General features: G+C 43.4%; 2 protein-coding genes across 8 annotated transcripts in view; both read left to right on the forward strand.

Annotated features, from left to right (window-relative positions):
- Nucleotides 1–8348, forward strand: part of PIK3C2B (phosphatidylinositol-4-phosphate 3-kinase catalytic subunit type 2 beta) — a 91549-nt gene extending 83201 nt beyond the window's left edge. Inside the window, exon 33 of one of the 4 annotated variants that reach the window (XM_010590243.3) lies at nt 423–4904. In XM_010590243.3, the coding sequence (XP_010588545.1) occupies nt 423–611 (189 nt within the window). In that variant the 3' untranslated portion in view covers nt 612–4904. Of the gene's footprint in view, nt 1–422 lie in introns of all 4 variants that reach the window. The other 3 variants (XM_010590242.3, XM_064273334.1, XM_023548304.2) reach the window with 3 other exon arrangements.
- A 3138-nt stretch (nt 8349–11486) lies between these two features.
- Nucleotides 11487–27065, forward strand: part of PPP1R15B (protein phosphatase 1 regulatory subunit 15B) — a 34376-nt gene continuing 18797 nt past the window's right edge. The window contains exons 1-3 of one of the 4 annotated variants that reach the window (XM_064273357.1): nt 11487–13865; nt 17513–17643; nt 23688–23851. In XM_064273357.1, the coding sequence (XP_064129427.1) occupies nt 11961–13865; nt 17513–17643; nt 23688–23808 (2157 nt within the window). In that variant the 5' untranslated portion in view covers nt 11487–11960 and the 3' untranslated portion in view covers nt 23809–23851. Of the gene's footprint in view, nt 14531–17512; nt 20371–23687; nt 23852–27065 lie in introns of those variants that run through there. The other 3 variants (XM_010590241.3, XR_010318756.1, XM_003410248.4) reach the window with 3 other exon arrangements.

A 27065-nucleotide genomic window follows, 5' to 3' on the forward strand; every position in this document is an offset into this window, starting at 1 on the left:
ATTTCTGTATTATCTGTGGCTGCTTTCATGTTGCGACTATAGAGTTGAGTTGTTGCAACAGAGATTATATAACCTGCAAAACCTAAAATATTTACTATCTGGCCCGTAGGGTAGATTCCACAGCTGGAGTGTGGCCTGGGCCCTGTCCTGTGAGGGGGTTCCTGCTGGTCCTATGCTGAACATGAGCAGGGGCCTCAATAAAAAGCCCTTACCTGCTTGGACTCTGAACAAACAACAGAATTGGATTCCGTATACCTTTTCTATTCCCTTGGATTCTCTAGGGTTAGAGAGATCAAGTGGTCTTAGCCACAGCCAGATTAAACCACAACAGACTTAAGCATCTTGTTCTTCCACGTTCCCTCTGGATTCCTCGAGTTCTCTCTCTCACCACCTCCCTCTCTCCCCGTTCTCCACTTTTGCAGTTGGTGTACGATGGGATTCCCAGGGGAGACCTGCAGCAGCGGGAGCTACAGCTGAGTGTGCTGAGTGAGCAAGGATTTCGGGAGAACGTCCTCCTTGGGGAGGTGCACATCCGCCTTCGAGAGCTGGACCTGGCTCAGGAGAAGACTGGCTGGTTTGCATTGGGATCTCGAAGTCACGGGACCTTGTGAATCCAGTAGAGCCACGGTCCAACTCCAGGGTGGTGGCAGGAGCTGGGCGAAGGAGCCTCTCTTGCTTGACACTTCCTTTCCTTGTGAAGGGCGAGGGCCCTTGGTGGGCCTCCCCTCCATCCAGGTGGATCTGTCCTCCATGACAGGAGGCAGGGAGAATAAGAAGCTCTCTGCTGTCCCTTCCTCTGAAGACCGAACTTGGGTTGATTGTGATGCTCAGCCTGTTGGAGGCTGTGAGGTTGCAGCAAAGTTTTAAGTTTACCTTGTGTCAAGGGAGCAATGCCTGGTTTGGAGTGTGTGGGGGCAGGTTATATGAAGTAGCATTTTGAGGGAGGGCAGGTAGATATCTTTATTTTTATTTTTAAAAAATGAAATAGTAACGTTGTCCTAACTGGACAGGAAGCCTTGTGAGAAGGGACGTACATATGCCTCAGAAGGCAAGAGAGGAAGACTATTTGGACTTTTTGTATAATTAAGGTTCTTATTGGACTTTTCCCTAGGTTTGTTTGTTTTTGTTTTTCTGTCTATAGGAATTATTTGGGGAGGGGCCCAGTGGTCCTCAGTTAGAGCCCTCCCTCTTTAAGGGCAGGCAGGGGAGGGCTGCGAGCACTAGGCTGAGGCCTGGGCCCCGGGCCTTTCTGATTTTGCCTCCAAAGGAGAGCGCCGTGATACCTGTGTGTGTGTAAGGAAGGGCCTTTGTATTGGGGCTCTGCCAAGGACCTGTATTCAGGGACCCATGCTCTTTTGGGGTGAGTTTTTCCTCTCATCATCCCCTACTTTGTTAGGACTTGCCCTGAATACTGTCCTCTACCCCTTGTTCCCTCCTTTCGGCCCTTCTGGGGGTCACCTGCTCCCTGTGAATACGCTGGGGGTGCTTCCCCCTAGTCTCGCCCTTAATTTTTCTCTCATGGGGTATCATCTGCCTCGGCCCTTAGGTTTAGTTTTCCTGAGGGCGTCTTGGCCCTGGGAAAGGGTCTCTAGGCTGCGGACGCCAACTTGGCTGCCTGCTAGGCAGTTTCTGGGAAGCATTCCCTGTCACCAGCTACTTCTTTCTTTTGTGCTTCTTTTCCCCAAAACCCTTTTCTGTCACCCTTTTTATAAGAATTCCCCTTATTCTGTGGGGCCATAAACCTATTTAACCTGGAGCCAAAGGGATGCCTAACTCAAGAAAATGGGCATGGGGTGGGGAGTTCAGTCTAAACAGTTGTTTTTTCCAGTTACTATCTTGGGTCATGAGGAGGCTGGCTTGGAGCAGCGGTTATTATACCCCTGAGCTGAGCTCAGGAGCTGGGAGAGAGACTGGGTCTCTTGCCTCTTCATATTTTTTATTCCCTACCAGACAGAAATTAAGTTCACTGTTTTACACTGCACTCCAAAAGCTTGTCCTCCTTAAAAAAGGAGAGACTTTGGATTTGATATTAACTTTTCCCCCAGAATGGGCTGGCTGTGCCCTGTGAGGGGGAAAGGAGTAAACAGGGGCATTCTGTAAGCTGTCCCTCACCAGGACCTACCTACCATATTCCTCCCCAACACCCAGGAGAGGAAACGCCCCCTCTTGCTGACTCATTCCATAACTGCAGAAAGAAGCTCCATTCACTGAAGCCACAGGACAGCAAGGGAGCCTAAATTGTTCTTTTAAATTAAAAATTCCAGGATTGAAGCAGGCTGCTGTGGGAGGGGCTGGGGGAGCGGGAACGGGGGTGGGACTTTTCTAGATGAATGGACCATATAGATGTGTTACTGGCTTTTTGCCTGTTAACTCATTTTATTTTGACCCTTTATGCCCCTGATTTAAAGAGGTCTGTGTACTGTATCCACTTCCCAGATGCCCTGTATCTCCTATTTTCTCTGGAATTGTATTTTATAATAAATGACATTTGAGAAAAACAAAGAAAATTGTCATTTTCAAGATTGGTTGATGTTTAAATGTTCAGATTAAACCATCTGACGTACAAGATAAAAATAGTAACAGTAGTCGTTTTACAAAGGGCAACTTTCACGTGCACAAAAGCACTGCAGAAGGCATTTTACATTTGTCTGCTAAATCTGTCATCACAACAACTTGATCAAGTGGATATTATTATCCCCATTTTACAGATGAAATTGAAGCTCAGAGAGATTAAGTAATTTGCATAAGGGCACACAGCCAGTTAATCATGGAGCTGGAATTTGAACCCAGGTTTGTTTGACTCCACATTTTGTGCTAAACACTCCTCCTTGGCAATGTTTAATACAATCCCTTATGCTGATTTGGAGTCCCTGGGTGGTGCAAACAGTTAATGTGTTCAGGTGCTAACCAAACAGCTGGAGCTTTTAGTCCACCCAGAAGCACCTCAGAAGAAAGGCCTGGTGATCTATTTTTTAAAAAAATCAGCCACTGAAAACCCTATGGAGCACAGGTCTACACTGACACACGTGGGGTTGCTGTGGGAAGAAGATATAGGTCATTCATTAATTCTTTCAACCAACCTTGTGGTAATTAGCACTTACCAAAGAAGACAGTGTGACTGATGCCCCCTAGAGTTGTGCACTGGGCCCTGTATGAAGTACTGTGAGGGAGGTGGCTACAAAGATAAATTAAGACAATCTTCTGCATTTAAGAAGTTTACTGCCTAGTTATATTAACCAACCCCCTTTTTATAAGAGAAGAAACCGGAACTCTTAAATGCCTCGTAAGGATTTACTGTGTGTGCAGACCTGTATCCCAGAATTAAACTCCCCATATGGAGGATGAAAGTGACAGGATCTTTGTTTAGGCATTTTACCCAGAAGTTTTCTAAATCTCCAGTGGGGAGTCATATTTCATGCTGGGGAATTTTGTGGGGACTTCTGAGGGATTGTCAGTAGTAAACAAAAGGAAGTGTTACTTGTATTTCTCAGTGGTTTCTAGGTGTCACCACACTTCTGTACAAGTCCCTATAGACCTTTTAAAAGTTAGAATTTGAATCTGGCAAAGTCTTAGGAAATTTCTTGGCCAAATGGGGTAGAAATCTGAACTACCCTGAGGGAATGCAATGAGAGAGCTGGGGACTGGGAAAGAGGTGTTGCCTAGGGAGAAGAGAAACAAAAAGAAGCCCAGGAGGCTGAGTTTTCTAAGTTGGAAGAGGTGGCAACAATGAAGTAACTTGACTTGCTGGGATTTGGGGGACAAAGGTTAGATTGGGTTTGAAAGATCAAAAATGAGGCAGTATCTCATCCGTTGGTCCCAACCCACCTGGAACATAGGAGAGTGAAGAACACCAAAGACATGAGGAAAACGTTAGTCCAAGAGACAAAAGGGGCCACATACACCAGAGACTCCATCAGCCTGAGACCAGAAGAACTAGACGGTGCCCAGTTACCACCAATGACCACCCTGACAGGGAACACAACCGAGAGTCCCTGACGAAGCAGAAGAAAAGTGGGGAGTAGAACTCAAATTCTAGTAGAAAGACCAGACTTAATGGTCTGCCAGACTGGACGAACCCCAGAAGACATGGCTCCTGGACCCTCTGTTAACCCAGAACTGAAACCATTCCCGAAGCCAACTCTTCAGGCAAAGAATAGCCTGGAGTATAAGACTTAAAATGATACTTGTAAAGAGTGTGCTTCTTAGTTCAAGTAGATACATGAGACTAAATGGGCAGCTCCTGTCTGGGGGTGAGATGGGAGGCCAGAAACCGATAGGAGCAGGTTGAATGGACAGAGGAAATCCAGGGTGGAAAGGAGGAATGTTCGGTCACATTGTAAGGATAGCAACTAGGGTCACATAACAATGTGTGTATAAATGTTTGTATGAGAAACTAACTTGAACTGTAAACTTTCACCTAAAGCACAATTAAAAAAAAAATTGAGGCAGCATCCTAATGAACGAGTTTAGTGCTTCTGTTCTATCTCCTATTTCCTTGCGTACTGCCTGGGGTTTTTAAAGCTTGCAAGCAGCCATTCAAGGCACAATTGGCCTTTATTCACCTGGGGCAATAGGGGAAGAAGGACAGCCAGGAATAGGAGGAGGATATGGAATCTGTGGCTAATTGCCTCCATGAACAACTGCCTCCTTTGCCATGAGAGGAGAAGAACTGGATGGTACCTGGCCACCATTACTGAATATTTTGATCAAAGTTTCTATAGAAGCATCCTGATTAAAATGTAAAAGAGAATTTCAAATTCTCATGAACTATAGACTTTCTGGAGCCATGGAGGGTGGATGAACCCCTGAAACTATTGGCCTGAGATAATCTTTAAACTTTAAACCAAAAATATCCCCTGAAGTCATCTTAAAGCTGAACAATAGTTTAGCTTCAAAGGTAAATAATAATGGCCTTGAGCATTGTGGTGCAATGGATCACTTTTGTATGGCCTTTCTTGCCGTGGTCTTATAACTCCCACCCAAGTAATTGGGTGGGACTGTGGAAATTGGGTAACTGTGACCCACCAAGGGGATAGGTCAATTTTGCCTTCCCACTGGGCTTGAAATGAGCCACCCAAGAGGTGGAAGGAGAGGATCCCACCACCACCAAGGAAGGAGAGCCAAGAGCGGAGCATGTCCTTTGGACTTGGGATTCCTGCACTAAGAAGCTCTTGGAACTGGGAGAGAGGAAGAGAGAGAGAGCTGTAACACTGAAGACTCAACATGCTGGCAGAGAAACAGTGGCAGGAGAGACCAGCAGAACAAGAAAGCTGAGTGCCTTTGAGCAGGAGGCTTATGGTGGAGTAGGGTGCCTCCAGGCACTTCGTGGAGCTAGGTTTGCCAACCTGCAGAGCTAGAGCTGAGCGCCTTCTGGCTGAGACTTACTGGCAGTGGGGTGCCTCTGGGCACTTAACTGCAGAGCTAAAAGAGCTTTGTAACACTTGCCTGAGCAGGGCAGAGGCCAAGTGGCCAGGGAGAGGCCTGCCTGCAAGCACAACTGGGAAAAGGCTGTCCTGATAGAAGAACTGTATCCTGAGCATTACTCAACCTGAATTGTAACCTGTTACTTCCCTAATAAACCCCATAGTCATGAGTATTGTCTGTGAGTTCCATGTGACCATTGCAATGAATCGAACCCAGCAGAGAAGTAGAGAGGGCTGTGGGAGGCACGGTGGTGTCAGAATTGATAAAGATGGCAGAGAGAGGAGGCATGTTTGACCCCTGCCTCATAGAAATCAGCCTTTGGCTGTTGATCTTGATTCTCCTTCCCCCTTGTAAAGTTGCCACACCCACACCCTTTTTACAAGCATTATGCTGTTTTAAGAACAATCTATACAGGATTAAATTGACAACAGCAACTAGGAACCTTAGTGGGGCAGTGAATTTATGTTAATGAGGGAGAAACAACTCAGAAGAGGAGAATGAGAGTGGTTGCACAACTCGAAGAATATAATCAGTGACACTAAATTGTACCTGTAGAAACTGTTGGGTTAGTGTATGCTTTGCTGTGTATATTCTCAACAATGACAACAAAATAAAGTTTAGAAAAAAAATAAGGCAGCATCTTATGTTGGGAGGTAATTCTGGTGGCTGGGACTTGTCAACAACACTGATGACCTACTCTGTATCAGGCAAGCTTCCAGGCACTAAGACTACAAAAGGTGTGGATCCTGTCCTCAAGGAGGTCACAGACTAGTTAGGGAGACAGACATGGAAACAATTACAGTGCACTGTGGTATGGACAAGGCGGAATGGTTGGAAAGTGGAGGGTTGGGGCAGAGAGGACTTGAGAGGAGATATTTGAACTGAACTTCAAAGGCAATCATAACTCTAGATCTTAGTCTTACAGGGGCACCATTAGAATTTTTTGAGAAAGGGACTGCAACACTCCAATTTATATTTTAAAAGGTCCTTCTGGCTGCTGTGTGAATCAAAAATGGAAGCAATGGAAGAGAAACCATTTGCAGCAGTTGAGGAGGGAAATAAGGAGCCCTGGTGGCTCAATGGTTAAGTGCCTGGTCGCTAATCGAAAGGTCTGTGGTTTGAACCAACCAGCTGGTCCAGGAGGAAGATGTGACATTCGGCTTCTGTAAAGATTTATAGCCTTGGAAAGCCTATGGGGGCAGTTCTACTCTATCTTACAGGGTCACTATGAATCAGAATCCACTGGATGGCAACGGGTTTGGTTTTTTCGCGGGTGGCTCAATGGTCAAGCAACCCAGCTGCTAACTGAAAGGTTGGTGGTTCGAACTGTATAGGGCAGTTCTCCTCTGTCATATAGGGTCGCTATGAATCAGAATCAACTCTATGGCACGCAACAGGAGCAGGAAGCGAAATGATAGTGGCTTGGGAATGATGAAAAGTAGTGATATTCTGAATATATTTTGAAGGTAGAGCTGGTAGGATTTGCTGATCGGTTTGGGATGGAGTTCAGGGAAAGAGAAGAGTTGTGGATGACCCTAAGTTTGGAGCCTCAGCACCTGGGTGAAGAGTACTGTAGTAGCATCAGTGAGATAGGGAAGGTGGAGTTGGTGGAGCTGAATTAAGGATTTTGTTTTGATCATGATAATTTGAGGTGACTGGTAAACATCCCAGCGTGGAAGTAGTATGGAGTCTGGAGCCCAAGAGACAGGACAGTCTGGAAGTTTAGCTATGGAAGTCATCAGCATTTAGGTGATTTTTAATGGGTAGAAAAAAAGATGTGGGTGGACTGAGCTCTGATATATGCCAACATTTAGAGGTTGGGTGGAAGAGGAGAAGCAGCCATTGACGTTGTAGGCAACTAGGAGAATGGCGTCAAGGGAATCTAAAGAAAAGAAGTACGGTCAGAGAGTTGGATTTCGCAAAATGTTCTTGGTGACCTTGATAAGAGTGTTTGAATGAGTGGTGAAGATGAAAGCCACATTGGAGCAGGTTAAAGAGAAAATAGGTGCTGAGAAAGTGGAGATTACGAGTATAGAAACTCTTGAGAAATTTTGCTGGGTGTCATAGAAACTGGGGAGCAGCATGTATCTAGGGAGAGGCTTTTTTGTTTTGTTTTTAAATAGGCAATATTAAACTATGTTAATGTGCATGATCTATTAGTGAAAGAGAAAGTTATGTTACAGGAAAAGAGGAGAAATGGAGGCCAGAATTCCTTGAGTGGACATGAAGGAATAGAATCCAGCAGGTCTTGCTCCTTGTAATGGGATTGTGTTTACCAGCATGCACACAGCATGCACACAGCAACGTTATCACTGTGTACAGAGCTGTGCTCCCTCCACCCTCTAGCTGATAGCAGGCTTGAGAAGGCAAGTTCACACTTTATTTTCCTGTCAAGACTGACAAACACTTTGAGGGACTGAGATCCTGGGATTGAGGGCTGAGGATCATAGTCCTGGGGGGCACGTAGGTCAATTGGCATAACATAGTTCATAATGGTCTACATTGTGGTGAGTAGCATTGGGGGTCTTATAAACTTGTGAGTGGCCTTCTGAGATACAGCTATTTGGTCTTTTCCTGTCTGGGGCAAAGGAGAGCGAAGAAAACCAAAGACTCAAGGAAGCAATTAGTCCAAAGGACTAACGGTCCTCCTGATCCACAGCCTCCACTAGCCTGAGACAGAAGAACTATATGGTGCCTCGTACCACTACCGGCTGTTCTGACCAGGAGAAAAATGTAAAACAAATTCGAACTCATTTTGAATTCATTAAAAAGAAAGACTGGTCTGATAGAGACCAAAGGAATCACTGAGACTATACTTCTGACACCCTTCTAACGTGGTACCAAAGCCAGTCCCAGAGATCACCTTTTAGCCAAATAATAGACCCATACCCTTGCCGTTGAGTCTATCCTGACTCATAGTGACCCTATAGGGCAGAGCAGAACTGACCCACAGGATTTCCCAGGCTGTACATCTTTATGGAAGCAGAGTGCCATATCTTTCTCCCTTGAAGCCACTGATGGGTTCAAACCTCTGACCTTTTGTTTAGCAGCCGAGTGCTTAACCACCCACTACCAGAGCTCCCTGAAATAATAGACAGGCCTATAAAATAAACAATAACACCCATGAGGAATGTGAACTTTAGAACAATCAACTATATGAGACACAAAGGGCAACATTTACCCAAAAGCAAAGATGGGGAGAGTGCCAACACATTGCAGGGAGTGCAACCATTGTCACGGAACAATTTGTTTATGAGTTATTGAATGGGAAACAAATTTACTCTGTAAATTTTCACCTAAACTGTAATAAAATATTCTTAAAAAAAAAAAAAAGACTGACAAAGCAAAGTCACATATGCTTCAAGGTTGTATTTTTCCCCCCTCTAGAACAATTTCCAAAAATATAAAGAAGAATAAGATTATGTATCTAATGACTAGGTGGGGAAGGAGTGGCCAATTTAAAGTTTTCAGAAATTTGTTTTAGGGGCATGTGGTGTCAGTCAGTGACAGAGTTGAGAGTAGAATGCTTGGTTATAAGGAAGATGCTATGACTTTAAAGCGTTATTACTTTTTTCCATTCATTCCACAAATGTTTATTGGGCACTAGATATGTGGCAGCCAACATACCAGGTCAGTGGTTCTTAAACTTTTTGATCCCAGGGTTCCTTTATACTCTTAAAAACTTTTGAGGACCCTGAAGAACTTTTGTTTATGTGGGTTATATCTGTTGATTTAAAAATTTTTTAAACTAAAAATTGAGGAATTTAAAATATTTATTAGTTCATTTAAAAAAATATTTTTCAAAACAAAAATAGTTGAGAAAGAAGAGTGACATTGTTTTACTTTTTTTTTGCAAGTCTCTTTAATGCCTGGCTTAATAGAAAACAGCTGAAATCTCAGAGCTGCTTTTGCTTTCAGTCTGTTGCCAGATGACACATCACATATCCTCTGGAAGGCTCCACTGTACACTCATGAGACAATGAGAGTTAAAAAGGAAAATAACAGCTTAGTAGCTCAGTATTAGCATGAAAATATTTTTGACCTTGAGGACCCTGAAAGTATTTGAAAATGAGTTCCTCCCCGGGGGTGCCCTGACCACACATTGGGAACCACTGTGCTAGACATTGGGATACAGCCCTCAAGGAGCTCAGAGACCAGCTGGAGAGAACATTTACAGGTATATGTATGTATGCAATGTGTTAAGTAGTCTGATTGAGTATAATGATAAAAGTGCTGGGAGAGATCAGTTAATTCTGACTGGGAAGGTCAGCAAAGGCTTCAAGGAGGAGTTGACATCTGAGTTGGACCTGGAAGCATTAGTACGTCCATACAGGAGAGGTGAGTGCTTTCTGGCCAAGGAACAGCATGAAACAAAGAATAATGATTAGTCCAATGTTCCTGGAGTATAACATGAATGAAGTGACTGACTGCAGAGGAAGCTGGGAAGTGTGGTGGGAGGACAGACTGTATAGAGCCTTCATTCTGTAGGCGTTGGGAAACAATGGAAGGTTCTAAAGTAGGAGAAAGACATAGGAGTGTTAGCTAATGTTTACTGTGCCCCTACTCCATCTAGGCTAGGCACTGTACTCGGACATTAGTTCTCTTACCAACCCATTGAGAGAGGAATTATTAGCCTCACTGTATAGCTGAAGAAACTGAGGCGTCTAATCATTAATTTGCATACTTGAATCTCTTCTCTATTATTAAACTATTATTGGAACATTTTTCTGAAATTCTTAGAATTGAGATATTTCCAGAGATATGGATAATAAGATGATAAAGGGTAAACAGGAGAAATCGAGGACTTTTAGTTCCCTAGCAGTCTCTGAGTGGCGCCAGCGGTTTGCAGTCAACTACTAACCTAAGTTGGCAGTCAAACCCACCCAGCCGCACAGCAGAAAAAAAAGCCTGGAGATCTGCTTCCCGAAAGATTACAGCCAAGAAAACTCTATGTAGCAGTTCTACTCTGTAACACATGGGGTCACCATGAGTCAGAATCAGCTCCACAGAAATCTGTTCGGTGTTTTTTTTTTTTTAATTTCCTAGAAAGAAGTTTCCTTGAACTGGCCTAATAAGGTAAGATTCGTAGCTGGCCTCTTCCTGGCTCCCAAAAGATCTTTTTCCGCTGTCCCTAGTGCTCATTACTACTACCCTCCCTCTGTAATAGATACTTCAGGGTATGGATTTAAAAGTTTTAGGAGAAATAAGTAAATGAACTAAGACTAAACTCACAAGAGAGAATCAAATGTAGCAATTAAAATTACCGGCCAATTTTTTTTCGAAATATAATACTCTGTGCTTTCTTCTTTGGGTGTCGCACCCTGTAGTTTTGTGAGCTTAGAAAATAAATATGAACAGAATGTGTTGCCTGCTGGGAAGCAAAAGCTCGAGAAAACGGTTCTAGGACTAAGTGTCTTCCCTCCTCTGTGACTTCAGCTTGCTCCACAGTGACAGCGGATGGTCTGATAGGGAGGCACTACCCAAACAACGAACGTGTACCTGAGCATGTCACCTCAAAGCTAGATGCCCGGCAATGCTGAGTACTTATTTAGAAACCCTAAAACCGAGAGGGCAGGGATACCTAAGGATGACTCATTTTCCACTTAAGATTGAAATGTCTTAACACCAGGCGTCTACCTACTACAGAGCATTGCCTAACGCCTGGTACAGTATATGTTAATCTCAGGCTGGTGATCTACTCAGTTCTCAAAAATACTGGAACCCCTATACATACGGTAAGTGTATACACTTCGGTGTGTATTAGGACATTAAAAGGGCTCAAGGGAACTCTCTGGTTGTCTTGAAATACCTCCACCTCCCGGAGCCCGTCCCTTTAGCCCAGAGGGCAACAGGGCGATCTCCTAGGAGACCACAAGGAAACAAGTGCGCACGCGTAGGGCACAGCCTGGCTGATGCAACCTCCCGCGTGCGAGCGGCGTCCGCCGAGAGTAAGGAAGCCGACAGGGAAATGGGCGAGACCAATCAGCGGCCACACGGAAGTGCGCGCTAAGGCCCGCCCCCCGGTGCTCTGCGAGGGACGTTCGGCTGCGCCGGGCTGGCGGCGTAGGCGCCCCGGCCGTGCTGCGTCTCATCCGGTTGCCTCGGGGTGTCCTGCCCCGGCGCTGGCCCTGCGGCCATTTTGGACTGGGCTTCCACCCGCGTTCGCCTGCCTACTCCGTCCTTCCGGTGTCGTGCTGTGGAGGGGCTTTTTAACGGTCCCTCTCTCCTGGAAGGTCGCCGCCGGAGGAGCGTTCCCATCTATGGTGGCCAGGCCTCGAGCGAACTAGGACACCCCCTTCCTCGCCGGGATGGCTCTCGCCTCAGCTGCCGCGTCCTGTTCCTGCAGTTCCGGGCCGCGATCCGCCGCCTGCTGCCGAAGCCGCTTTGCTCTGTGGCTCCTCTCCTGGCCCGGGGACCGGCCTGGAGCACCGACTCCGCCGCTTGGTAAGGCCAAGACTGTTTAGGCCTCTTCCGAATCGCGTCCGCCCTCCGGCCGCCGAGGTCCGAGTGCCTGAGACATTGCCAGGAAAAAGGAGATGGAGCCGGGAGCAGACAGGTCGCGGAGACGGGCGGGCGCCCGGTTCCGGCTGCCCTTCCTCTTCCCTTGGCCATCGCGGCCAGGCTCTTCCAAGTTCCCGACACCCGTCGCTCCGGAAAGCTCCGGGGACCCCAAACTGGCTTCCTCTCCCCCCCAGGCTCGGACCAGCTACTGGATGAAACTGCTTTCCCAGCTTTTTGCGCCGCTCCCCAGCTTGTTTCAGAAGCTGCTGATTTGGAGCCAGCTTTTCGGTGGGCTGAGTCCCACCAGATGGCTGGAGTTTGCTGGAGGCTACAGCGCCCTGAGAGCCCTGAGGGGACGGGACGAACCTGCCGCGCCCATCGCCCAGAAATCTGTGAGTTCGCTGCGGCTCGACCTCTCGGACGACTCGGCTGCCAGCCCCCTTGATTGGCTAGAGGAGGGCATCCATTGGCAGTGCTCGTCCCCAGATCTAGAATTGGCACTTACAGCCAAAGGGCGCGCATTGGACCCTGCGGCACCCGCTTTCCTCTTAGAGCAGCAGCTGTGGAGAGTGGAGCTGTTGCCGAGTAGCCTTCAAGCCCAGCTCTTGAACCGGGAACTTGGCTCTTCGCCCTCAGGGCCTCTCAACATTCAGCGCTTAGGCAACTTCAATTTAGTCTCCTGTTGGCTGAACGCCTCCTACCTGGACTGCCTTCCTCGCCTAGAGCTCAGTTATCAGAACAGCGTGGGAAGTGGCCAGCTGGTGGATTGCCAGATTTGGACTCCAGAGAGCAGCTGCCTGATTGATGACCATTGTCACCCCAAGCCACTGAATGCAGAGGTCACTAAAGCCTCGTGGCAAGAATGCCCACCTCTTTCTACAGAAGGCCTGCCCGAAATCCACCATCTTCGCATGAAACGTCTGGAATTCCTGCAGCAGGCTGGCAAAGGGCAGACGTTACCCACCCCTGACCAAGATCACGGCTACCACAGCCTGGAGGAGGAGCACAGCCTTCTTCGGATTGATCTGCAACACTGCAGAGAGAACCCAGCACAGTTTGTTTCACCTGCGGAAGCCATACCTGGAACCTCCCAGGAAGTCACTGAGGAAAACATAGAATTGCTGACTGAAGAGGCTCTCCATGCTCTGGAAAAACAGGACCCTTTGGGAAGCTGCCCATCTTGTGAGATATCTGTGGTTGAAGAGCCTGGAGAGGACCAGGTTTGTGGGGTTGACAACTCAACCCTAGAAGATGACCAGCCCATGTCTGCCAGACCAGCCTGTAGCAACAAACTGATAGATTACATTTTGGGAGGTGGGTCCAGTGACCTGGAGTCAAGTTCTGATTCCGAAGGTGAGGATTGGGATGACGAAGCAGAGGATGATGGTTTTGACAGTGATAGCTCACTTTCAGAGTCAGACCTTGAGCAAGACTCTGAAGGGCTTCACCTTTGGAACTCTTTCTACAGTGTAGACCCTTACAATCCCCAGAACTTTACAGCAACCATTCAGACTGCTGCCAGAATTGGTCCTGGAAACCCCTCTGATTCAGAGAACGATTTGTCCGACAGATCTGATCTAGAGAATTCTCCCCAGACTAGAAGCCTTCCTGAGTCTCCTGACCAGAGTTCTGGAGAGGAAGATGACTGGGAATCTAGCGCAGATGAGGCTGAGAGTCTCAGACTGTGGAACTCTTTCTGTAACTCTGATGACCCCTACAACCTTTTGAATTTTAAGGCTCCCTTCCAAACATCAGGGAAAAATTGGAAAGGCCATCGTGACTCAGAGAGACCATCTGAGTCCTTTGTAGCCATTTCTGAGTGTCACACCTTCCTTTCTTGTAAAGTGCAGCCGTTAGGGAGCCAAAGAAGTGACTGTCCAGACTTGGTCCACTACCAGTTTCTCTCTGGGGAAAGACACAGGCATATCAAAAGAAAAAAGGTTCGTTTATTTTCTTAACATGCGTGGTGATTTGTTCTCACGGTGGATGTGGTTAAACACAGCAGCATGACTTTTTTGGAGGCATAGTAGTGCATCTTTTTGGAGAAGATCTCTAAATGGGTTGGGAGTTTCCCTGCAGGTTTCAACTTTTCATGCTTTTTCAGGGAACGGAAATATACACAATTTTTCTAGAGATTGGGACGGTTCTATCATTTAGAGTTTTTAAATGGTTATCATGTGATATGCCATTGGCAAACGCTTAATATTTTACTTACATGATAACAGCGTCCTCATTTTTTTTTTTGTACTTTAGATGAAGGTTTACAGAGCAAATTAGTTTTCTTATTAAACATTAATACACATTTTGTTTTGTGACATTGATTGCGAACCCCATGACGCGTCAGCACTTTCCCCTTCTCGACATTGGGTTCCTCATTTCCATTCCTGCGGGTTTCCTGTCCCCTCCTGCCTTCTGGTCCTTGCCCCTGGGCTGGTGTGCCCATTTAGTTTTGTATATGTGGTTGAGCTGTGTGTATTATTGTTTGTTTTATGGGCCTGTCTAATCTGGCCAAAGGGTAAACCTCAGGACTGACTTCAGTACTGAGTTTAAAAAAACAGTGTCTGGGAGCCATTCTCTTGGGGTTTCCCCAGTCTCTGTCAGACAGGTAAGTCTGGTCTTTTTTTGAGTGAGAATTTTGTTCTGTATTTTCTCCAGCTCTGGCCGGGACCCTCTTGTGATCTGTCAGAGGGACCGTCTGTTGTGATCTGTCAGAGCAGTCGGTGGTGGTAGCCGGGCACCATCTAGTTGTGCCGGAATCGGTCTGATGGAGGCCTTGGTAGTTGTGGTGCCTTTGGACTCATCTTGCCTTTGTGTCAGTGTCTTCATTCTTGTCCACCAGAACACCAAGTGCTGATGGCACCAGATCAAATTTATTCGGTTGTTTGCCAGGAAAGAAAAGATTAGTTTCAGTGTAAAAACTTTTTTGACATTTACATGGTTTGATTGACAGTCAAAAACAATACAGGGAATGATCCTGCCTTAATGCAGTACTAGTTACCAAAAACCATGAAAACCATCAAAAACCAAACCCACTGCCATCCAGTTGATTCCGACTCATAGTGACCCATAGGGTTTCCGAGGCTGGAAATCCCTGTGGGAGCAGACCACCACATCTTTCTCCTGCAGAGCTGCTGGTGGTTTTGAAGTGTCAAACTTTGGGTTAGCAGTCATTGGTTAGTTATTATTGGCCAACTGCAAGTTGAAAATTATATGTAAACAATAACGGTTACTTGTTTTATCTTGAGTAGTTGCTTCCTGTTCCCAGGCTAGTCTTAAAACGTCATGGAGCATTTTGCTTTTATAGCATATTATCAGATTAACCTTATTTGGGGAATTTTTTGAATTGCCTTTTTTTTTCCTTTACTCTTAAATCAACTAAAGTTATTAATTGAAAAAAAAATCCCCCAAAATGCACAAGGGTTTTTTTTTTATTTTTTTTTATTGTAGAGGGGGAAGTTTCTTTATCTGCCTAAATGTTTATTTGGAAGGCGAAAGGGTGGGTCAGTCGTTACCGACCTCAGATTCAGCAGCATCAGGGAGTCTCACGTGTACAGTACAGTACACGTATTGGTTCCAACTCTTCCAGGAATATAACATGTTTCTAAATGGTGATAATCGTATACCTTATCATAGAAGCAGAACAGACATGTTAAAAATTAAAATTTAGTTCACTCTGAAGTAAATGTGATGATAAAAGAGCTTTTCTTTGCCCTTGTAGGGCCCCCGACAAAACCTGTGTAGAATAGATAGGTAAGAAACAGTGGGGCAGTGGAGTGCGCACTTGGCATCTGGAGCCTGTGTTCTCTGCCAGGAGAGAGACAGCTGACCTGGGAAGTTACGTGACCTCTCATGGCTTTGATTCACTTCCCTGCCTATGGAAACAGTTACGGCACTACTCTGTGAGTTAGTCCAAGGTTTACATGAGATGAGGAAGTAAAAGTCGGAATTCAATTCCTTGCCTTTATATGGTAGCTCTCATTGTTCAGGGACTCAGGAGTCTTGCGTCTCGTTTTAGCTTATTCATTGAGTAAAATGAGATGAGTAAGTAGACATGAGACAATGAACTAGAAACAAAACTTGTAAAGAGGATGTCTAAAATATGGTGAAATTATGTGACAGCCTTTGGCTACTTGCCATTCTTTGGTAGTGCCTGATTCTTGGAACAAAGCTTTCAGGTGTAGTTTCAAAATGCTTTGTGTCATGGCATAACAGTGCACATTATGGAGCAAGGCTCAGTGTTGGAATCCTGATTATACCACTTAGAAGCTGTGTGACCTTGGGTAGGTCAGTTAGCCTCTCTTTGCCTCTCTTTCCTTATCTGTACTATGGGGATGATAACAGTACAGACCTCTTAGGGTTGCTGTGAGGATTAAATGAGATAAAAATTGCAAAGTGCTTTGGCATATGGTGAACACTGTAGGGTCCTATAGGGTGACTCCATGGAAGCTAACAACAGCAACAAACACTGTATAAGTGTTTGTTATTACTATATAGTGTTTGTTATTATTAATCTTAGTGACCCAGTGAATGAGTAATGACTAGAATGCAATATTTAGTAAGGTGTTACATACCTACTAATTGTCCTCAGGGGCATTCCCAGGCCTGATGTAAAAGGAATGAAAGTAGTAGGCCACAGTGGGATTAGCTGATGTAACTCTTGAACATACTTTAAAGCGAGTATTTACTTCTGTAGTTTGGTATCTTAGAATCTTCTGTATTAGAAATTAAATAGGAGTTGAAAAGGACTCACAATTTCCTGTAAGTACAGAATCCCCGTTGCCATTGAGCCGATTCTGACTCATAGCGACCCTATAGGACAGAGTGCAATTGCCCCATAGGGTTTCCAAGCAGCTGCGGGTGGATTCGAACTGCTTACCGTTTGGTTAGCAGCATAGCTCTTAAGCACTGTGCCACATTGAGTGGAAATATAGAGTTTGTATCTCAACTACAGGCTTTTATTTTGCTGCGCTTTGTTTACCAGGTAACTTTCTCTTCTATATTCTGATTACAAAATTAATAATACCAAAATAGAAATATGTGTTTATAATCCAAAAATTGGAAAGCCTGGAGTAAATTTTTTTTTAAAGGAGAAATAGAAGTGAGAACGTTGCTAAAGCCTGTGTGCTGAAATAAAAGCGCTAACTTCCTGGGATATAGTGGGGATTTCCTGGAACTGTTTCTTTGGAAACTTTGATCATTTTTGAGGGAAGAGTATTACAACTGTATTTTCTTAAGGATTAAAAAAGCAAGGATTAGTAAGAGGAAAATTGCAGTTCTCCATCTGGATTCATTTTATTAACATCAGAAGTCAAGGGGGAAGGTATGTTTATATACACAACATACACGTGCATATACAACACACACGTAAATCTGTATGTGTGTAAATGGAAGAATCTCAGGTGGCATTTGCTCGTCCAGGCAGAGCTTTTTCTTTCTTTCTTTTTTTTTTTTTCCTGCTGCTTTTATGGTTGGAACTAAGTTATTTCTGTAAATATGTGATATTCTGAAAGAACTAGTAGCATAAAGGGTTATTGACCTCAGTGCTAATTGTAAGATCCTAGAGAGTTATTAGTCTTTGTCTTTATAGGTGACCTTTCTCGAAGAAGTTACTGAGTATTATATAAGTGGAGATGAGGATCGCAAAGGACCCTGGGAAGAATTCGCACGTGACGGATGCAGGTTCCAGAAACGAATCCAAGAAACCGAAGATGCTATTGGGTATTGCTTGACATTTGAGCACAGAGAAAGAATGTTTAATAGACTCCAAGAAACATGCTTCAGAGGACTTAACAAGCAATGTTAAGGTGATCTGACAGCCTCTAGCCCTAGCAGGCACTACCTCTTACTTGAGAGGTTTCTTTAAAAAAACGAAAATTGGCAGCTGTCCTTTGAAAATTCTATTTTTTAAAGGAAATGCAGCTTGGATCCAGTGACCTAGTTTAATATTCTTTGCAACGCATCCCACTCAGAAATATCCAGGATTGAAGGATGAGATAGTGTGATTATTTCTAATCCTTCCCTTTTTTTTTAAGACATTTCTTTTATGATTTAATTGTATGTGTTTTTGAATGCAGGTTGCTTGTTGAGCTGGAAAGGGGACCTTTTACGTTGTAATTTTGCACTTTCAAAACTTATTTTCTTGGGAAACAATATTTATAGGGTTCAAAGTCTTTTTTCAATTCTAATTTAAATTATGTATACTGTCTAAGGAAACCCTGGTGGCGTAGTGGTTAAGTGCCACAGCTGCTGACCAAGAGGTCGGCAGCTCAGATCCACCAGGCGCTCCTTGGAAACTCTATGGGGCAGTTCTGCTCTGTCCTATAGGGTCGCTATGAGTCGGAATCGACTCAACGGCAGTGGGTTTGGTTTTTTTTTTGTTTTGTTTTATACCTGTCTAAAAGCTTGGGGCTCTTTCTTTCTCTTCATGACATTTTGAAATTAATAGGCTTTTGTGTTTTCTCTGTATATTTTATTTCAGTTATTTGGCTTGCCTAAGGCTAAGAAAATATCTTGTATATGTTACCTACTTAAAGTATATCATCTTGTGTCCTGTATTTTTTTGTTAATGACTAGTTGAAAATGTATGGTGGCTTTTTATTTTTAGTTTCTGTTCCACCTAAGTTATTTCCAGGGACTGTCACAAAACCTCCATGGGCAGTCCTCTCTACTATTTTGGGAATGCAGCATCTTTCTGCCAAATGTAACTTCCAATATATTTAATTTCTGTGCAAACTGCTCTATGGAGGAACTTCTGTATATGTTATTGTAGTTCCCAGTTGAGTGTGGTTCTTTTTATCTTTCAACAGGTACAAGTTGTTGTAAAAGACTCTAGAAAGTAATAATTGCATCATAGGCATTTATTTTTTAAACTTAAAAACCTAGAGTTTTCTTAGGAAGAAGGTAGGGATGTCTCAGAGCAATTTGGTTTTGTTGTATATCCTTAACAAAAAATCAGTGTTAACTAATCTTATGCCTCAGCACTGTCACTTTTAACACCTGTCACGGTGACACTAGACTTGGAAATGGGCAGTTCTGAATTTTCCATTTTGAAATGTAAAATACAGTCTTAGTCACTGTCCAGGTTTCCTGTGTCCCATGATTTTAATGGGAGAAGTAATAGCAAGGCCCAACTTCTCTCAAGAAGGGGTAGAACTATAGATTTAACAACTAGAAAGTCTAAATATCTTTAGCCCAAAGTTTACTTTTGAATCAAACTTTTTGTAGTGACTGGTTGTGCTTGGTTTATTTAGTTAAGTCCACATGGTGTGCATCTGATTGGTTGCGGGAATATTAACCAACTCATTACTAGTCTATTTTACTCCATGTACCTCCTGTCACAGATAATGGAAGACGTGAGTAGAATAGATGCCCTCTTAATTTTGAACTTGTTTTAGTATGGGAATGAATTTTTCATCAGAAGAGCTTACAGGGTTACTACCTCAGTTTATAATCTACCTGGCCACTACTTTATTCCTCTCTGGTTTGCTCTAAGAACAGCCTCCAGTGTTAACACATACATTCTTGCACACACACTGCGAGTGCAACGCCACAAAAATTGGTCCGGTTTTTGCAGAGCCCGTATTCTTGTCCAGTGCACCTCCACGTCTAGTAACGCTAGGGAGGGAATGCATTTCCAGAGTCCGGTGTGATACCATGGAAACAGGCTCATTTCAGGCACCAGCTGTGTCACTTGGAAAGCAGGCATCATTTGTCTTGAAAAAAGCTTTTTCAAAATGTAAGGGCATTTTTCCAAAACTAGACCGAAAGCATCCTGTTTTACTTCAAAGACTTAGGTTGTGTTTCGTGTTTCTGAAATCTAGCACCCCTGTGTATTTGAAAATAACAGGGCATCTTTACATTGATTGGATTTTGGAAAATTGTTCCTTTGGCATTCCAACCTCACTACCAAAAAGCTAGAGTAAAAGCTTGCTTAAGAACTCTCCCATATACTCCCCTCCTCTAAAAGAAATGGACAGACAGTGATGAGCAGGACAGAAGGGACCACTTTTAAGTTGGACTGAAGGAAAAACAAAAAGGAATTGTTTCATCCCAATCCTAGTTAGAACAGTTAGATCCCCACAGTCTTAGAAATAAAATCCTTGGAGGTTTTAGTTGAATATTTTACACATTTAAAGTCTTATAATGGTGCTTTAAGTGTCAATGTAGCATGTGAACGACTTTGTACAGACAGGTAACATTTCTATTTCTGACTGTTGAAATGTGATAACGGCGCCTCTTTAACTTGAAATCAAAACTATCAGATTTTATTTTTTTATAATTTAAGGAAGGTGAAGTTAGGGGACTAGAAAACTTCTAAATTGGCTTCTACAGATCTAATGATTTAAATGTAACCAGTTTGTTGGGATTTTATAGCTAAAATTCTATTTGTGTATAAAACTGTTAACTAATCTGTAAATTGTAATAAATATATTTGCAATTATTAAATGTTGCATGATATTTTGGTTCAACATTGTATATTTCATAGTATTTCACCTTGGTTTTGAGCAGGATTTTCAGAATTAAATCACGTATTTTTGTAGAAGCACTAGAAACTTTGGAGGTGCTGGAAGGATTTCTGTGGTTTAAAAAGGTTATATGACATGCACATTGCACCTCATCTGACAGAGAGGAGGGATAATAAGAATGAATATGATTGCAAACCACAGTTTAGTAATAGAATTTGGTTCTTAGAATATGAAAGACCTGTTGTGTTAAAGATGATATTTTATACAGCAAGTTAGGCTTTCATTGAACAGTTCCTACACAAGTTATTCAGTGGTATTAATTATATAATGTGTCATCATTCTCATTCCTCCCGTTCTGTTTGTACCATTTCCAGTACTCTTGTTGCCCTGCCCCCTTCTCATCTTTGCTTTTGAGTAAATTTTGACCATTTGATCTCATCTAGATGATTTTTTAAAGGAGCTTATTCATTACTCACAGGTGACATTCATTATTTTATGAGCCAATCTGTTATTTAGCTAAAAGGTGACCTCAAGGGATAATTTCAGTTTAAGGTTTAAAGAGGATCTCAGTCTTGGGGAGTCATCCAGTCTCAGCCAGTCACATAAATTTGGACTTTTTAAGAATTTGAGTTCTTTTCCACATTTTTCTCCTGTTCTATCAGGATCTATCTATTGTGGCCTAATCAGAATGGTGAAAAGTGGTCATTGGGCACGACCTAGTTCTGGACTTAGGGTAGATGAGGCAGTGAGTCCTGTAGACTATCAGTCCTATAGACTGCTTTCTCCCCTGAGTCAGGTGTCCTTCTTCCTCTTTTGTTCCAGGTGCATAGAGACCGATAGCTGTATCTTAGATGGCCGCTCGCAAGCTTTTAAGACCCCAGACACTACTCACTACAATGGGATGTACAGCATATACTTTATGAATTATATTATGCCAAGTAATTGAGTTGAGCCATAAATCTATGGTCCTAAGCCTTCAAACCCACAAAACCAATCTCACAAGGTGTTTGGTTGTTTAACTGGAAACCCTGGTGGTGCCGTGGTTAAGAGCTACAGCTGCTAACCAAAAGGTCACATCCACCAGGCACCCCTTGGAAACCCTATGGGGCAGTTCTACTCTCTCCTATAGGGCCGCTATGAGTCGGAATTGACGGCAATGGGTTTGGTTTTGGGTTTAAGAGGGATCCGTACCTGTGTCCCCTGTGTGGTTTGTTATATGTGTGGATATACATGCATGTACACACAGACTTACATGTGTCTATGCCTAAAGATGGATCTCTCTGTGCATACGTATGTGCCCACATAGTCATGCTGATAGCCTATACACGTATTTGTGTAACAAAAACCATAGTTTTGGTCATTGGTGTTGCTGCAAAATTGTATTTGTCATCTCCTTTACCAGAAATGTCCTTTTCTCTTACGTACTTCTTAGTGACATCATTTACTTTGGTCAGGGTGTATGCACATCACCCACATTCGATGCTACCTTTCCTGTTACCAAAAATAAAAAGTATCTACTATCTCGAGAGTGCTTCCCCCTCTCTCCACCCCACCAATTTGTGGTAACTACCAATGAGTGTTGGTTTCTGCATTTTTATCTATTCCTGTCTTAGTGATTTGATTCTAAAGTTGACCTCAGCTGTCCACTTCTGTGAAGAAAACAGTTAAATAAAGAGTATTCACAGAAGCAGTAGAATTCATGTGGTAGCTTAGCATAGTGTTTCTCCTAAGTATTACTATTCGTGGGTAAGAGCTGAGCTGTTAACTAAAAGGTCAGCAGTTCGAATCCGCCAGGTGTCCCTTGGAAACCCTATGGGGCAGGTCTTCTCTGTCCTATAGGGTCACTGTGAGTCAGAATCAATGGCAGCAGGTATTCATGGTAACTACATTATATGAATCGTGGTGTTCTCCCATTATAATACTGAATACCTGTGATGGTGTCATCAGAAAAAACAAACTTACTCTGAAGATGGAGACATTTGGGTTATGGCAAGCCTGTTAATGCACTAAGCAATAACAGCTTTCTTAAGCATTTGGATCCTCCAGCTAATGAAGAAAGGTTATTAAAAGTGTATTTCTGAACTGGAAGGAAGGACATAATTTAACATTTAGTTTAGATAATGTTTAGTTCATATAGAATTCATAGTCCGAGGTTATGCTTTTTTTTTTTGTTAACCATTTTGGGAACAAAAAAGCTGTCTCTCCCCAGGAAGGTGTATGAAAATAACCATCTTCTCATCAAGGCAGATTTATTGCTGTGCCCATCCTGGTACAGAAATTGTGCTGTTTTTCTTTTCTACTTCAATAGAAAGCTTAAGTATTTAGTTGCTGACCTCAGAAATGTTGACACACAGATTTGGGAATTTGGTGGTCTCACATATTCTCATTTGGAGTCATCTTTTGCACCTCCTCTGTGTACCTTTTTTGAATAAAAAAGGAAATATCCTCGTTTTTCTCATGAAAGTACATTTTATTTATAAAAATACCTAATATAGATACGGACAAGGGCATTCTTGGTACATTCTAAAGAACAGACGTGATGCCCAGGGTACCTTTTTGAGCTGAGAAACTTAATTTTCTTTTATGTGTCAAAAGATATTTTGATATTTCTTCACTTAACTGATTTTGCCACAAATGTTAGCTAATTGGAGTCTTCCTACATCTGAAATTAGAATTCTTTCTTTATGGACTTAGTTGAATGCTTTGTGATCAATACAAAACAGACGAGTCTTTTTCTTCCAGGATTGTACCAGGGAGGCGGAAGTTTGTGTCGGTCATTTATGGCTGTAAAATACAAAGGCAGCATGGTACGGGGATTTATAACAGGAGGTATAATAAATAGGATAAATAGATCTACCTCTGCTCACATGGAGGATTCATTAAGCAGGACCTGTAATGCTTTAGCTAATACATTTCAGTAGCAGGTTTGGCATCAGGGAATTTAAAGAGAAATCATTCTACACATAGAATGGGGAACACTCTGGGGTAGAGGGGGAAGGTATGTATTAACACGTGAGCAATTTGAATTCTTTTACCACTGGCAGACTACTTAATCTCACCAGGGAAAGATGAGGAAACTAATTTATGAAAAGTGGGCTGCTTAACTCCTGGGAAGGATACCCTAATGGTCTAATGAGATTGAGGGTCTAGAAAGCTGAACTATAATAAGGTAAGGACCTTTGGAGCAATTTTTCAGATTTTGTTCATTTTAATCTCTTACCCTTCCCTTTTATTTTTCTCTTCCAGTTTCTTCCTTTCTTTTTTGCCAAATATTTTTTTTTCACTGCTGTTTTATAGATCCTTACCTATAAGAAGGATGAGGACCTTCACGGCAAAAGAACAGCACAGCTGCCAGAGATGTGTGTCCATTCAAGATAGTATCCATCAAGAAAACAGAAGGACCTTATGGAGTTTTTAACGCTCTTCAGAGCTTACTGCACATTTTCCCACCAAAATGTTGGGTAAATATTTATGCTCAGAGATGGAATTGATTTTCAGAAACATCCCAAAGACATTCAGGGTCAAAAAAAGAAGTGATTAAGCTGAATAATGATGCTTTGAATTAAGCCTCCTTGTCTTACTTTGGTTTTGGGTTTTGGTCTTACTTGAGTTCATACATTGGCTGTGAAGGCAAAAACCGAAGAGGAGTCCCATTGGAGTTTTTAAAGAGACTCACCTGGATATAAACAGATTTGTTTTAAACACAAATTTCATCATGAGAAGACTAGCTTCTCTTTGGATATCAAATGTCATTTCTGAGAGACCTTCTTTCACCACCCTATTTAATGATGCCTCAATTCCTCCTTTCTCTTCCACATTACCTTTTCAAATTATGTTCACTTCTGAGCATTTTTACTTCTCTGCCCTCGCCCTCACTAGTCTGTAAGCTCCATGAGAACAGGGACTTGGTTGTGTGTCTTGGGGAGTCTGCGAGCCGAGAGCCTTGAACTGTGCCTGGCACGTTATAGTCAATAACTATTTCTTAATGAGTTAATGACTTTCTTAAAGCAACTTGTCATGTAGCCTTTCCTGAGCTTTCATCAACGTAGCCACTTGTGATCAGAAACAAACATGCCACAATGTAGAATCAGGGAACTGAGAGGTCCTTAAAGCTGAAGGTGGAGTGTAATTACAGCTTTCAATTTGACTGGGGATACCACAGCAACTAGAGTGTCATTCATAAGGTGCATATTAATAATGTGAATTTAGTATGTGAGCAAACCAGCTGAGACCTTTCTCTTCCAGAATTACTATTTTGTTGAGGAGGACAAGGGTAGTCTTCCCACCACATCATGGGTGTAAGTTCTACCTACCCCTTTTTGGCAGAGTATTGGCTTTGAGTGTCTTAGAGATGCTCTGTTGAATCCACCAGATGGCGTTACTTGCCGTCCCAGAGTGCATGGTGTTACTAATCTGATGGCCATCGCTCCTTTGGAGGTCATTCTTTCCGTGTATAAACAAGCTGGGAAACGGTGCTGCCCTGCCCATTCCAGGCTTGCCTGGCCCATTGTGACTCCACCTCCCGTTAGTGGGAGGTGTTTCTTGTGGGAGAACAAAGATTTGTATTTGAACACAAACAAATGAACTGATTTTTCCTGATATACACAAAGGGAACCCTGGTGGCATAGTGGTTAAGTACTATGGCTGCTAACCAAAAGGTTGGCAGTTCAGATCCACCAGGCACTCTTTGGAAACCCTGTGGGTCAGCTCTATTCTATCTTACAGGGTCGCTATGAGTCGGAATCGACTCAACAGCAGTGGGTTTGGTTTTTGGTTTTGACACAAAGGGAGAGAATAAAATGAATAATTAGAGGTGAGGTCTGAGACACTGACATAAGGATGTTGTGTGCTGTGGAGTCGATTCTGACTCATAGCGAACCTGTAGGACAGAGTAGAAGTGCCTCGTAGGGTTTCCTAGACTGTAATCTTCACAGATACAGATCTCCCAGGTCTTTTCTGCTGAGGAACCACTGGTGGGTTTGAACCGCTGACCTTTCACTTAGCAGTCAAGCTCTTAACCATTGTGCCACCAGGGCTTCTTGATGTAAGGGTATTTGCGAGGTTTTGTATATTAGGATTTTTCCAATTAGTGCTTCATCTCACTTAACTACTCGTTTTCTGCATTCCTGTGTGTCAGGGCAGTCATTCTCCATGGGAGTAGGGGAAGGGTGCCACATTGCTCCTGGCATGGAGAATCACTGTACTTGATAAGAGTTTTACACATGACTGGCCTGGATGGTGGAAAAAGCCCCAGAAAACATTGGGTTCAGTTTCCTTCTTAGCGCTAGTTGCCACGGCCAGGTAGCTTATCCAGGACTGGTATTTGGTAGGTTAGTATTAGCTCCAAATGAACTGAGATCAACAAACTTAGGTGAGGGAGCTATCCCCGGGTCACTTCCTGGTGTGCAAAATGGAAGGCCATTGTGTGTTTGCATCTGTTTTCCCTCTGTCTGAACTCAGAGGTTGGCAGTTCAAATCCACCAGTTGTTCCTTGGAAACCCAGTGGGGCAGTTCTACTCTGTCCTATAGGGTTGCTATGAGTTGGAATTTACTCGAGGGTAACGGGTTTGGTTTATTTTGGTGAGGTGTTTGTAATGTCTGAGGAGCCCAGGTGGTGCATTGGTTAAGAGCTCAGCTGCTAACCAAAAGGTCGGCAGTTCGAATCTACCAGCTGTTCCTTAGAAACTCCATGGGGCAGTTCTACTCTGTCCTGTAGGGTAGCTGTGAGTTGTAATCATATCAAATCAATTTGACAGCAGTGGGTTTTTTGGTAGTGCCTGAAAGGAGCCATGGTGGTGCAGTGGTTAAGTGCTCAGCTGCTAACTGAAATGTTGGTAATTTGAACCCATCAGCTGCTCTGTGGGAGAAAGATATGGCAATCTGCTCCCGTAAAGATTACAGCCAGGAAACACTATGGGGTAGTTCTGTCATGTCCTATAGGGTCACTAGTCTCGATTGCAATGGGTTTGGTTTATGGGTAGTGACTGAGGCAACCTTCAGTTGTGTTATTGTGCAGATTTTCCTTTCGTTTCTGCTTGATATGACTGTAGGTAGGGGTAACCAAACCAAACCAAACCAGTTGCCATAAAGTCAATTCCGGCTCATGGGAATCCCCTGTGTTTCAGACTGGGGAGGGGTAAAGTTCTCTTTTTTGTTGTTGTTGTTTGGTTTGCATCAAGTCAGTTCTGTACAATAGAATGAAACACTGCCTGATCCTGCACGATCCTTGCAATCATTGCTGTGTTTGAGCTCATTGTTGCAGCCACTGTGTCAGTCCATCCTGTTGAGGGTCTTCCTCTTTCTCACTGACCCTCTACTTTACCAAGCATGATGTCCTTCTCTAGGGACTGGTCCCTCCAGATAACATGTCCAAAGTATGTGAGACAAAGTCTTGCCACCCTCACTTCTAACGACCATTCTGGCTGTACTTCTTCCAAGAAAGATTTGTTCGTTCTTCTGGCAGTCCATGGTATATTCAATATTCTTCACCAATACCATAATTCATAATTCTTCAGTCTTTCACATGCATATGAGGCAATTGAAAATACCATGGCTTGGGTCAGGTCCACCTTAGTCCTCAAAGTGACATCTTTGCTTTTTAATACTTCAAAGAGGTCTTTTGCAGCAGATTCGCCTAATGTAATGCATCATTTGATTTCTTGACTGCTGCTTCTG

This window comes from Loxodonta africana, chromosome 20, assembly GCF_030014295.1.
Source record: "Loxodonta africana isolate mLoxAfr1 chromosome 20, mLoxAfr1.hap2, whole genome shotgun sequence".
In the NCBI taxonomy this organism is placed as follows: domain Eukaryota; kingdom Metazoa; phylum Chordata; class Mammalia; order Proboscidea; family Elephantidae; genus Loxodonta; species Loxodonta africana.